Below are 14,222 nucleotides of genomic sequence, written 5' to 3' on the forward strand. Positions count from 1 at the left end.
TAGGAGTGTACGATTTTGAAAGGACAATGATGTCGCTTAAAAAGGGGTGAATAGGCATTTTTCCAAAAATTCGTCCTTTTTACTGTTGGTCTAAACTTGCAACGGAATATAAACTAACAGATTTTTTACAAGAGAAAAACCTAAATATGCTAGGCTTAACTAGTGCACAATCACCCTAAATAAGTGTAAAATATACAATCCTAATGTGACAAAAACTATTCAATTCTAGCAAAAGATATGCAAGAAAACATTAATTGAAAAAATGTTGAAAACACTGTTCACCAGAGTATCCGGGTTAATCCGGATACTCCGGGTTGTACAGTTCCGGAACCTTCAAGTAAATCCAGAACCTCCGGGGTCTATACAGAAACTAGCTCGAAACAGAAATTAAACAGCGTCTAAAGAGTTCTAGCTCAAACCAAATTAAGTCGTGTGTTCCAATTCATGATTCTAAATAGATCCATGGAAAATCTACAGTAAAAAACACACAAACAAGTAGATCGAGTAATATGCATAAATATTGAGCAAGACTCAAATATAAACAAACCGAAGTGGTGACACAAATATTTGTCTCTCAAAATTCGAATTCACCACCATAAATCTTACATCTGCGTTGAGGAAGCTCCAACGAGCCGGGTCTCTTTCAACCGTTTTTTTTTATCCACTAGCTTTATCTCTTCCCCTGCGAAGGTGAGATCGACCTTCACAAACTTTCTCGTGGCTCACCACACGCACGGGAACTCGCCGGGGCAACACCTAGCCGGCTAGGAGGCTTCACCTCCAAGAGTAAAAAATACTCCACAAACTTCTTCCCGATGAACTCAAGTGCTCAAGATTGGATTTAGCTCACTTGCACTCAATCTTTCAATCTCATAACACAACTCACTTTTCTTCTCAAATTTCTCACTAAAATGGAGTGGGAAGGAGTTCTTTTGGCTCTAAAAGGTTTTTCTTTCGTGCCCTTGCAGCTGCCCCGTAGGATAGGGTGAGAGGGTATAAATACCCAACCCCCCAAAACTAGCTGTTACAACACTTTTTTTATTGACCCGGAGTATTCGGGTCAACCCGGAGACTCCGGGTTGGCACAGGAATGCTTAACCGAGAACCCTGGCCGGAACTTAACCCGAAGACTCCGGGTAAACTAAATAGCCCCAAACCGAGACTTCCCCTCGGAACCTCACCCGAAGACTCCGGATAACCCGAAGAATCCGAGTCAACCCGTTGTATCCGGGTTCAACACAGCTGTACCTATAAAAACGGTGATAACTTTTGATCCAAAGTTCAATTTCAACGAATTTGGACTCTATGAAAAGCTTATTCAGAGCGCTACACATCCCAACTGAATTTATGACCACAAACATATTGGATCAAATTAGACACACTCGAAAACTAAATTCGAATACTTTTACACTTTCCGCACTGGGATTTCTAAAAAGAACTCTCACTTGGGTTTGGTTAGAAACTCTTGAGCACTGAGACACGATAATTAGCTCTACATTGCATCCCTCTTAATAGTGCGGTATACCTATATTCAATTTCAAAGATAAAACTCGTTTGAACCACTTTGACCCTTTGAATAACTTTCAAGTACTGCTTCTTTCATTCAAACCTTGAGGGTTACCAACTTCTATATAATATTCACTCCATCTCTTCTTGATTCTTCATATGATTGATGCGAATCATTCATAGATTTTCATTGCCTCACACGGTCCATTGGCACAAAGCCTTCACTCGCTCTTCACCACTGCCTTGGTCCTTCGGTGTCAAGCCATTTACTTGCCCTTCACCACGTATGGTCCGTCGCAGCCGAGTCTTACTTGCCATTCACTGTCTTGCCATAAAAAATAAATTTATATTCGACATCTTCGAAGAATTAACTTTATCAAATATGGAGTCCACTTTTGTTCTTTACTCTTGGCATATATGATTTCAATTCAATTTATGCCTTTTTATGGATCCTAACCTCATCTCACTCTCAAGTACAAAACATATAGGTTAGTCCATAAAATATAATTGATAACTTTTGTACCTTAAGTTACTTGATCTCCGCACATAACTTATTAGCCTTGATGCATATTGTCAATCTTCATATAGAACCTAACCCCACTCATTCTTAAGCACATAGCACACGGGTTAGTCTATAAAACTCTATTGACAATGTCATAACTTTAGTTACTTGATCTCCACAATTAACTTAGTCTTCAAGTTTATTGCCAATCTTATTGACCTTTTTCTTCTCCTTATGAGCAACACTAAGAGCTCAATGACAAGGATGCATTTCTTTTGTTTTCATGGCATTTATCAAGAAATCCATGATTCATCACTTATTCATCTCCCAAGCATCACTTAGAGCTAATTCATTTTGATACATTTTCAATCTCCCTGTTCACCTAGAGCTCATGCATATCTCTCAAGGCATTACATATGGAACAACCTACTAACAAATTCAACACCATTGTTAGTACATAGGTATTATCAATAATTACCAAAACCACACATATGAGCTAGATGCACTTTCAGATTCTACTTTCATCATCTAGTAGTTGATATGGATAATATATTTTTGTTATCTTCTATTTGCTACTCACTATAATAGGTAGAATACTTGAGGGGGAGATGTAGGAGTTCATGAGGATTCAAAGGCAAAAAAATTGATGAGCTGCTTTAGAGCATGAAAGTGCAAACTAAGAAGATGGATGAGTTGCAACAAACATTTCACACCATGAGATACAACTTCATCATGTGGATGATGCTTTAGGTTCTACTAACCGCATTATTATTAATTTTACTGATAGGTTGAGTAGGATGGATCATCGTATTACAGAGTAGCCCTGGTATGACATATTGTTCATAGCGCCAATGGCAATCCCAATGGTGCCAATAGATCTCAAAATAAGGAGTCACAAGCAGGGTTCAAAAATGCGACGGTAACCGCCCAAAAATCGCGATTACCGACCTTCCCGCTGCAGCTCGGTTTCAAAAATCGTTCGGTTACCGAATTTGAATTCAAAAAATTCAAACCGAATTTAAAAAAATAAAAAATTCCAAAAAAATCTGATAAAAAACTAGAGGTAATTTCAAAAGTATCTGTGAAAACGAAACTTGAAACAAATATCGTTTCGACATCCAAATTGATGGGCAAACTTCGGACATATTTCTAATGGGCTCGTTTCTGTTCTGGGCCGAATGAACAGTGGACTTTGGCCCATTTGTAGCCCACGGCGAATGGATAAGCTGGCGTCGGTAAGCGCGTCCTGGTAGCATTTCACTTTCCCCACCGTGAATGCAGGAGCTCCTAGAGCGGCGCCGGCGACATTCCGATCGATTCCGTGGAAGGATGGCGCGACTCCGGTGGGGAAGCTTCGGTAACCGACAGCTTCAACTCGGTTAGCGACCAATTTAATTCGGTAACCGACAGCTTCAACAGCTCGGGCGCGGAGTTTGGGCGCAAGATCGGTAACCGATTCTCCCCCTTCGGTAACCGTTAATTTGTGCGCGATTTTTGCAGAGTAGCGGTCGGTAACCGATGTAGTTAGCTCGATTTTAGCAATTTAACGGTCGGTATCGTGTTATTTTGATAATGCAATGCGTTATTAGTTCGGTTGTGAACTGTGCAGTAGTTCTTTCATGTAAAATGCATTGTTCGGTGATGAGTTCGGGTGAATCGTTGAGCTATAGACCTTATTACATTGAATTGTCCATGTACATGTGAATGATGGTAATATATGTGCTACATAATCAGTTATGTTGGTGTATATGATGCTAATATGCGGTCAAATAAGTTTATTAGTTGGGTAAGCATTGATAATTTTTGTTCAATTGAGTTTTGTAACGATTTGAACACATGTGGGCATATGTATTAGTAGGCTAACCTTCGAGATTTCTTCTTCGTACAGAGAAATTGCAAACTAATCAATGATAGATAAAGATGTGGTGTGGCAGCATGGGGACAATTTGGCTCCGGGTTTTAGGTGTAATTATTGCAATAAGTCGAAGAGAGGCGGTGGTGCCACAAGGTTGAAAGAACATTTGGCAGGGCGCGGATCAAATGTTGTACACTGTGATAGGGTGCCTCCAGATGTACGCGATTATTTCAGACGTGAGCTGGATAGGGCAAAAGATAAGAGAAAGGGAAAGGCAGACGAGAGGCTTCGGAGGCAAGAATCAGCTAGAGTTCAAGTAGATTTGACAAGCGACAATGAGGACACGGAAGAGGAACAGATGCAGCGTGCCATAGGTCAATCGAGGGATGAGGAAGAGTTTAGGAGGAGGGCAGGCGAGTCCTACGAGCATGGAGGTGGTAGTGGTACTGGCAGAGGAGGCTCTGTATTAAAGAGGATGCTTAGGAGATCATCGTCAACAAGGGAGCCACCACCAAGTGTCCGGAATTACAATGTTGCTTTAGCAAAATCCCCTGTGCAACCGAGGATTGACACCGGGTCATGGAGTGCCAAGGGAAAGAAAGCGAAGGAAGCTATTGGTGTGGCATGGTCCAAATTTTTTCACACTTCAGTTATTCCTGGCAGAAGGGCGGACGATGCATTCTTTATCGCTGCAGTTAAAGAAACACAAAAATAGGGTGAGTGATTTAGTGTGCAATGAATTTATTATTGTCATACTTATTTCTTGTTGAGGTCTGATCATTTGTTCTGTAACAGGCGAGGGTGTACCATCTCCAACAGGGCGAGATATAGATGGTAAGTATCTGGACTTGAACGAAAATACTTTAAAGAAAATATTTGACAAGTGGAAGCTAGAATGGCCAGAATATGGTGTTACTATAATGTGCGATTCGTGGATGGGACCGATGCACATGAGTATTATTAATTTCCTCTTATATTGCAATAGTCGTATGTTTTTTCACAAGTCAAATGATGCAACCGGCTACAGTCAAGATGCAAAATATTTGAATAAGGTATATTATTTTTCTCAGTTGGTAACATAGTATTTAAATTGTTGCATATTTATTTGGTTCATTCTTTTATGCAGGAGATAAGAGCAGTGGTAACTGATTTGGGTCCAAAAAATATTGTACAGATTGTGACTGATAACGGGTCCAACTATAAGAAGGCATGTCAGGTTTTGAGAAGGGAATATCCTGCTATCGCGTGGCAGCCTTGTGTGGCACACACGATAAATTTAATGTTAAAATCGGTTGGTGATTTTAGAGAACACGACATTGTCATCCAAAGTGCAAGGGCTATATCACGATGGCTGTACAATCATTCGAAGCTACATGAAATGATGAAGGCAGCAATTGGTGGAGAGTTGTTGAGGTGGAATGCCACAAGATTTGGGACTAACTACCTATTTCTTGATAGCTTTCTACGATGAAAGGATAAGTTCATGCAATGGATGGCATCTAGTGAGCTCCAGCAGTCTCGATACATTAGTTCTGATATTGGGAGATATGCACATAGTTGCCTATCCAGCTTACCATGGTGGGACAATCTAAAAATGGTTGTCGATTCCGTCCAGCCATTGTATGCATTCCTCCGTTTTGCGGATCAGGACAAAGTGCCAACATTGAGTGAGGTTGCTCCTGAGATACACCATTGTGAAGCATTAGTATGAATCATTGTATAAGAATGATAGGGATTCTTTGGATAAGTATATGGCAATTGTCGATCGTAGAATGAATGATCTAGCCAATGGGACATACATGAATGCCGGTAATACACTCCTACCACTTTTCAAATGCTTGTGTTTCTAATGCTTTTAGTACTAATGTTTTGATCGTCAACTTGCAGCGGCCGCTTTGAACCCCCGCACGCATTACGCGTATGGCACAGGTCCAACCTTGTTCGAAGATCTCCGTGAGGCATTTGAGAGGCTGACTGATGTTACTACTGCCGCGGAAGCACTTATTGAGGCTGAAACGTATCGGACAAAGTCACTCTCATTCTCAAGTCCTCTAGCTGCACGGATGGCTTGTGACGGTAGGACTCATCCGGGTACGAAGATTTTTACATATCTATCTGATCCGTCATTTTACCTACTTTTCTGAGCCTCGTATCACTATACCTACTTGCAGCGCAATGGTGGTCCATGTTTGGTTCGTCTACACCTAAACTATCAATGCTTGCTAGACGCCTAGTGTCACAGTGCGCATCATCTAGTGGGTGTGAGAGGAACTGGAGTACATTTGCTTTCATCCACACCAAAGTTCGCAACCGATTAAGCTACAAGAAGCTCCATTTTTGTGTATGTCAACTACAACCTGAGAATACAGAACAACTTGGATGCAAGTATCAGGTCAACTCTTGATGATGATCCATTTCAGTGGCTTATGGAGCTCACATTGAATGAGGATAACAATCCGCTTCGGGACTGGATGGAGACCGGGAGATCAAATGCAGCCCCTGAGCTTGACGAGGAGGACACAGATAGCGACGTACCCCTGCCTACTCACCTGGTGATAGACACAGTGAACACACCTAACTTGCAACAATGGGCTGCTACAACGGTTGGTGACACACACACGGGAAAGAGGAAGAAGCAAATGACGCAAAGAAAGAAGAGCAAGAGGACTAAGGGTAAGGGCAAAAGACAAGTGCAAAGCGATGAGAGCACGAATAGTGACCCAAAGAGCCCAACTTACCAAGAATCGAATGACAGCAGCTCAAAGACTGACAGTGGTGATGATGACGGTCAGGCGGTGATGCTCATCCAGGCCAAACATCTGTCGTTCCTCCTGTGCAATTCACTGGTGAGAGTCAGTTTTCACATGCCACGCAAGATCAGGACCACGGGGCTCCATCCTCACCAAGGCATATAACACATGGTGGCCACGATGGACCACAAGATAGTGCGAGCTATTCCAGCAGCTAGGCATAGAGAGTAATTCTGGATCGTATCTGTACCACTATCCTGCCCCCGATGCTCATTCAGAGCCTCCTATTCAGTGGGTCTATGAGTGGCAAGACCCTGAGTTTTATGCCACTTTGCAAGGACAATGGTCAACCACTTCTGCATAGACAGGACAAACATGGACTGAGTTTAAAGCAGAGTTACTATCGACGCGACGGCTAATGCTAATGTCCACCGATGAGTAAACTATGGCCGAATGTAATCGGCCTCCAAGCTGGTGGTTCTAAAGGTGATGCAAATTTACTTTCGAAGGTCATGATAATTTCATATATATTTATTAATTTCAGGCGTTGTATATGTAATATACGCATATATTCAAAACAATAATTATATGTTCGTGCTTGAATTGCTATTACTATCTGTTTATTGCCTTCGAAACATAAAAAATTAGCAAAGGTCATGCCAAAATTTTATATGATATTAGAAAACATATCATGGTTATATACTATTTTTCCTCATGATTTAGTGGGCAATTATTTGTTTATTATGATTTTTCAGCTTAATTATTGAAAATGCATCCAGACATGTCGGTAATCGCTAAAAATCGATCGGTAATCGCACAAATGCGGTCGGTTTTCGAACTGTCGGTAACCGCCCAAACCGCTCGATTTATCAAGCAAACCGCTCGGTAACCGGTCCAAACCGACCGGTTACCGAGAGGGCAAAAATCCGATTTTTTCGCAAAAATTCAAAATTTGCCGAATGAATTTTCTCCGAATTTTTTTGAATTTTTGACCGGTAATCGCGGTTACCGCGGTTTTTCGGTTACCGTCGTAGGTCGGTAACCGACCTCCGGTCGGTAAGTTGAACCTTGGTCACAAGTTGATGCTTTTGCAGAACATGAGGACTTTTGTCGCGGATGACATTATTATGAAGCAAGAACACGACACCAATGATGCCATAACTATCCAAGATGCACGCCAAAGAAATTGATCTAACTTCAAACGTCAAGATATAAGAGGTAATAACTCTCAACAACATAACACACGTGTTAATGATGATCCATTTGTTAAAGCTAAGTTTTTCATACCATCTTTTTAAGGATCAAATGCAAAATCGTTTAAGATAAAAAATCCTAAAAGTCTAACAAGTTGTCAAGTTATTTATTACAGATTGTGAGATAAAGTTCTACGGCGAGAACCTAAGCCCAAAGTTCATCTCATCCACAAAAGCCTCGATCGGCCCAAGCACCTCCTCTTCCTTTTGCGCCGACTCCTCATTCGTGTATCTTGGGAAGTCCTTTGGAGAACATCAGTGTTGATGTTTTTTATAGTGTGCTTTTAGTATGGCTATCACGAGGACAATCGCTTCCTCCGCACCCACGCGGGCTTAACATAAGACGTGCTCAGCCACCTTCCCTCGAAGCCTCCTGTAGGCCTCAGCAAGCTTGGCCACTCGGGTGGCTAGTACGGCTGCATCGACATTTCCCACAGGTTCCACTTGGATCTCGACCCCACCAAACGCTTTCTGGAATACGTCAAGGGTTGCAGCAAGTTGTTGCTGGACGGCAAACATTCGACCCCCTCCTGTACTATGGCATCACGGGTGTTGGTGAGTTTTGCAGAACATTATGTTATGAACGACAATGTGAATAGGTGTCATATCTAAATTGTCAAAGACTTACCTTTTATCTTGCCCTCTAGCTCATTTTCCTTCTCAATGACCTTTCAGAAAAATTGGTAGCTTATCTTGGTGGTCTCCTTGAGTTCGCTACTCCAGCGGTAGCCTTCTCAGTCTCGCCACAAAGCTTGTGCAACTGCGACACAAATAGCTACACAACCTCAAGCCAATACCTGTTATTCTATTAACTAAACAATTATTTTGCAGGGAGATGCTTACCTCAAAAGAAGGAGCTGAAAGCCGAATCTGGTGGCGATCAACCGGATTTGGACGATTTCTCTCCAGATCATGTCCGGAGGCAGCCAGAATATCCTTCTCGCGAGTACCGGTGAGCTGCGACCTCCACTTCGAGACTGTCGACAGCTGACGCTAAGGGCTCGCCGGCTTGCTCCCGCCTCCCTCGGAGGTGACGTCCAGGCGCTGGCCCATCCCCATGCTACCCCATGCTACGTACGCATGCGCTGCTGCGGTGCTGCAGATATTTGCACCTCATATTCGCTAACAAATTTGAAGATGCACGAGTCGTAAGGCCTGCCTACTGGCCTGACAATCGCAGGAAATTAAGCCCTTTCCGACGAATCGTGTTCAAGTCCTAAGACCGACATGGCAACATCTTACTAAGTGAATGACGAAGCTAAATATTTTTTCCAAAAGATCATTGGCATCAAAGCAAACAAAGAAGAGCACAGATACGATCTTCGCCGATGTAAAGTGCAATTGAACGGAACTGTTGGTAAATTGAATGTAACAAAAATTGGCTGGCTTCCCCGGCTAGCCCACGGATGCACAGCCGTGGGAAAAGAGAAACGTTCAGAATAGCGCCCTGCCCCAATGATGTTGGGGCATCGACCTGGGTGAACTAGAAGCTAAAGCCTCTGGTTTGCCAAGTATGACAACCTCGGAAGAGGATATTTTTTTGGTGCGAACGAATGGTGTTAGATCCTCTTATTCCTTCGAGTTGCGGTAGAAATCGACGCAGGTCTGGCAGTTGCAGTCCTTGAAGCGGCAGATCTCGCACCCGAAGCACACGCACTTCATGCAGCCGGCGCAGGATGTGACCCGGGAGCAGCCCCTCACCACCTTGCGGGTCGCTCGCTCCTCCTCGTCATCGCAGGAGACGCTGTTGGGATCGAGCAAATGATTTGTCAGGTGGAAACCAGAGACTGAAAGCTTATTTTGGTGATCAATAGATACAAACTGTGACAGAAGTCATGGTAAAAGGAATCTAGCCATGAAACAAGTAATGCAACTATATCAAAAATATACTAGGCGATGTAACATTTTTCTTTCTTTTCGATAAGATGGTGCAGCGCCATAACTGTCTAAATAAAAAAAACCATTGAGGAAAAACTCATGAATTGGAACAACCAAGGGTCAATCATTTTTTGGTAATTTTTTCTACGTGCTATTATCCCTGCAGGCAAGCTAAGTGATGTGAATGCCACTGCATTTGCTGCTATGGCTCCAGGCGACATGAACCTAAGAGATCTGCCAATGTTCAGCCAGAAACATAGATGGTACAGTTCACCAGGCATGCAGTTTCTTCTTCCTACAGTACAACACTCTTTTTCTCAGAGTTGATAGAGCTGCTGAAGCCTGTATTTCTGATGGCATTAACAAGAGGTAGTGGATGTGTACTGCAGATGGCGGCATTGCAAAAATATATGGAGCAAAGTGAATATTATTCCAATGCCTAAAACATTCATGAGTGTTAGGGTCGCAGGGATCTGATAAACACAGCAAGGTGTTACCAATAATGGCGATAGTGATGTGTCAGCCACTTGCCTCAGTAGAGTCTGAAACTGGACCATCATGGACTTGTTGTCACTATTCTAGTAATACTACCAGTCGAAAGGGCATATAGAGTGCAAACAACATAGTCCACAGTAGCTTGACATGAAAATAGAATGATGGCACGAATGGAATATCTATATTTTCCACATTAGTCTATAGCTCGAATTAGCACACTAGATTCAGAATTAACAATACAGTTATGAAAAAACATACCTATCAGTTGTCAAATCTGCACATGTCCAGTTAACTTTGGCAAGAGCATCATGATAAATGTGGCACTCTTCTTTGGACCGGAGCCGGAATCTCCTCTCCTTGCCACATTTTGTACAGCGGATGAACTCATCACGGTGCGATGGACGTCCATTGCGACCTTTATGAGAACCATTGGTGGATTTGTGCGCCAAGTAGTAGTACTTGAGCAGAGCTGTCTTTGACAATGGAACCTTTTCTCCCTGGACCATTACCCAAACAGTGTTCCTCCACTTTCCTGCAGTCTCCCTTCCAGAGTGCTTCTCAAAGGCAGAAGGTGTCAACTTATCTGAAATTTCATGTTACATAAATGATGACAATTATGCTAAACCTTCATGAAAGTAAAAACTATTACATAATGTCAGTAATTAACATTTTGACAAGATTTTATACGGTGCTCACAAGGTGACTAAACAAATGTTATCTCCATTGTTCCAACATAATGAAAGGCTCTAGAAATATGTTAACAAAAAGTTATACCACAATACACAATTCAAAGCAGAATGAGTGGTACCAATTTAGAAAGGTTTGGTTCAAATATAACAGACTATAATAAACAGTAATAACAAGGTCTGGATCTCTGGGATCAAATACAACAGTAACGATGAAGTTATTTTTGTCACATCAACCATCATGTATTGAAAAGTTTTTAGAAGAACCACACACATTCTTAAGAGTCCTTAATAATATAAAACAAGAACAGTTTGAAGTTTCGCCATCAGTGATGTCACTAGAGCCAAGGAGCACTTAAACATAAGAAACTTCCTAAAATACTGGGTGCCTGCTTGCTCCACCGAGGAGCACCGCAGTGTATCTACTCCCAGATCAATGCACATCTTATTGAAGGCTACAGACTGCCGTCATAAATTATTGACATTAGGAACTGCATATTTTGAAGGTACAACATTTCTGATTTGTTAAATCCAATATACATATCTAAATTTCATAAACAAATCCTTGAAATCTGGTATATATGGCAAGCCATAACTGGTTGCTATCTTTTTATCCATGCACCATGTTACCACCACTCCATGAATACCAGCCATAGAATGGAGAACCATGCTAAATTAAATAAGAACCGGCTAGCACATTTGAAGAAAGGTAGACAACGGTTGCTTTACGCTTTAAGCTCTGAAACAAACAAATGTGTTTTTTCAAACATTTTGGGCTCGAGACAAACTCGTAAGCAGATCATGCAAGATGTTGTATGCTAATCTACTTAAACACAAAGTAAAACCTGCAGTCATAGCACTTTTGTTATCAGTGTCGCCTATAAAAATCTACTGTAACATTAGTACGGACACACTGAAATACAGACATTGGAGATGAGAAACAGAAACTGCAGACTACAGATCTCAGAAATGAACTATCAAGGCCACCGGGTACCAATACAGAACAGAGACAACAGTAACCTTACCATCCCACTCGTTGCAGACAGAAACATCCGATGTTAGAATCAAAGATCACAAGGGTCAGTTCCTCATACGGAAGAAAGCAGCATGCAACTCCAAACAAGAACAAGTGCTACTCCATGCAAAAGAAAGCCCGAAAATAAACAGAGACGTAACAATGTGTTGTACCGCTGTGATGAACACCGCGAGTGAACAGAGGCAAATCCCATCACCACCAGCATGCAAAGAGAACACGCAGAACGAATCAACGTGCATTAGGTATCAAGGACAAAAATGCTTTCATGTGTTTAAGACTAGAGGGCGTGCAGAGACAACAACATGAAAGGTCACCTGTGCCGACTGAATGATACGAGTGATATTAATTACTCCAGGGCCGCATGACCACCAACCAGACTAGTTGGGATACCCCAACTTTCAGATTACAGAAAAGGCCATGATGTATTGACAAGAATCAACAGGCAGCAGACACACTAGCCAGATCAACAATGCATGGGCTGCAGCATGGTGGCAAGTACTAGAAGTAGGCGATGCTGGCCACAAGCAGCGCCGAGGCGCATGTACTAGGCATTGCATGCAGGTTCACCCGCGGGGGAAAGACGCCATGACCCAGAGATCAAACACCATACGTGCATCGATGCACGGACATGAAATCAAGAGCAAAGAGACAAACAAGAGAGGTAAGTGGTGTGTTGTGGCTGGCACGGACCTTCGCGGCAGCCGGGCGTGCATTCGCAGTTGATCTCCAGGTCGCCGGAGGCGTAGACGCGGAGACGGCCGACGGCGTCGCCGTAGCGGTGACTGGTGCATCCGCACGTCACCTCCACGAAGTCCTCCCCACGGCGCAGCCCGCTAACCTCCCGCAGATCCTCCTCGCTGAACAGCGCCGCACCAGCACCTCCGTTCGCCGCCGCCATGTCTCGACTAAGAACAGGAACGACCACAACAACTCCCAGGAAAACAAGGGCCAGAGATTGACCTGGCTTGCGTCAAATCAAAAAACGATCGAATGCCGAGACGGGGAAGGCACAATTAGTGGATCGAAGTAAAAGAAAGTTAGGCAAGTAGTTGAACAAGAGATGGAGATATATAGAGTTGGGAGCTATGGGGAAACAGGAACCAAAGCGGCGCCTTTTCCACAAAGAATCGCAGCGAATTGGGTTCCCACCAAATCTTGACGAGGCGATCTCCAAAGGGACCAAAGAATAAATGCAAGGTGGCTCCTTTCTCCTAGATGGATAAATGATCCGAGGCAAGAACAACAAGCAAAGGCACTGAGGCGGGAGCGGCGCAAAAGCGGTTCCTTTCTGCAAGAAACTATTTGGGGCTTGCTCCAAATCGCCCAAGATACGACCCAAAAAGGTGGATCTGGAGATACGCCCAAGATCGGAGCCTCCTGGTTCAACTCCCACACCCTACTACGCCCACGTAGATGGGTTTCGGACTCTGGAGAGGGAGAGGAGGCGGAGAAGAGAGGAGAAGATGGCAAGAGATGGAGTTGGTGATGAGGCGAAGCTTGGTATTGCGCTGGTGCTTGAACTTTTTAACCTATGGACGGATGGGAGGATGTTGATGTTTGTATATACTTCTTCTCTATCAGCCCTCCCGTTTTGGACGGGATCTCTTACTTCAGTTGTGAGCCGTTCGATCATAAATTAACAGATAAAATGTAGTGCTACAGTAACACTACAGTATTATATGTACAGTAAAATCTGTACAGTATTCTCCTGACCCATGGCATGGTTGCAGTGTCAATTACAAATGACTGTAGCTGTGCATAATCGTTTAAATAATATTATAATTAATCATTGAGTCAATCATTTATATAATCACAACCGTAATAATTATTAGAAACACTAGTGCTACAGTAATATTACAGTATTATGTATGCAGTAAAATCCGTAGCATTCTCATGACCAATGCCATGGTTGCAGTGTCCGATTGCAAATCACTCTAGCTGTGAAGACCGTCTATATAGTATCCTTATTAATTATTGAGTCAGTTATTTATATAATCACAGCCATAATAATTAATAAGAATACCATTTCGGTAGTCCCGATATATATATTATGTTTAAGATTGGAACACACAGATTTCCTACATATATCATCACAACAAAACTTAATAAAGAATAAGTAACGAAGTTATATTACAAGTCTTCAGAGGATTATTATTTATAATTTACAACACACGAATATTAAGAGAGTAAAAACAATCTCACCTCTTACACACTTAGCGATACTACGCATCAGAAATAAAATCTATGAATAATAAAAGATA

The 14,222-nt window shown here is 42.5% G+C and overlaps 1 protein-coding gene across 1 annotated transcript; it reads right to left on the reverse strand.

Annotated features, from left to right (window-relative positions):
* Positions 1-9,187: 9,187 nt before the first annotated feature.
* LOC133908882 (protein ULTRAPETALA 1-like) lies at positions 9,188-13,496 on the reverse strand. Its single transcript, XM_062351092.1, has 3 exons — positions 12,652-13,496; positions 10,498-10,822; positions 9,188-9,610 (listed from the first exon to the last, which is right to left on the reverse strand). Exons 1-3 carry the CDS (start codon positions 12,857-12,859, stop codon positions 9,436-9,438), a joined length of 708 nt encoding a protein of 235 aa, XP_062207076.1. The 5' UTR covers positions 12,860-13,496; the 3' UTR covers positions 9,188-9,435.
* Positions 13,497-14,222: the final 726 nt, after the last annotated feature.

Source organism: Phragmites australis, chromosome 2, assembly GCF_958298935.1.
Source record: "Phragmites australis chromosome 2, lpPhrAust1.1, whole genome shotgun sequence".
NCBI classification, from domain to species: domain Eukaryota; kingdom Viridiplantae; phylum Streptophyta; class Magnoliopsida; order Poales; family Poaceae; genus Phragmites; species Phragmites australis.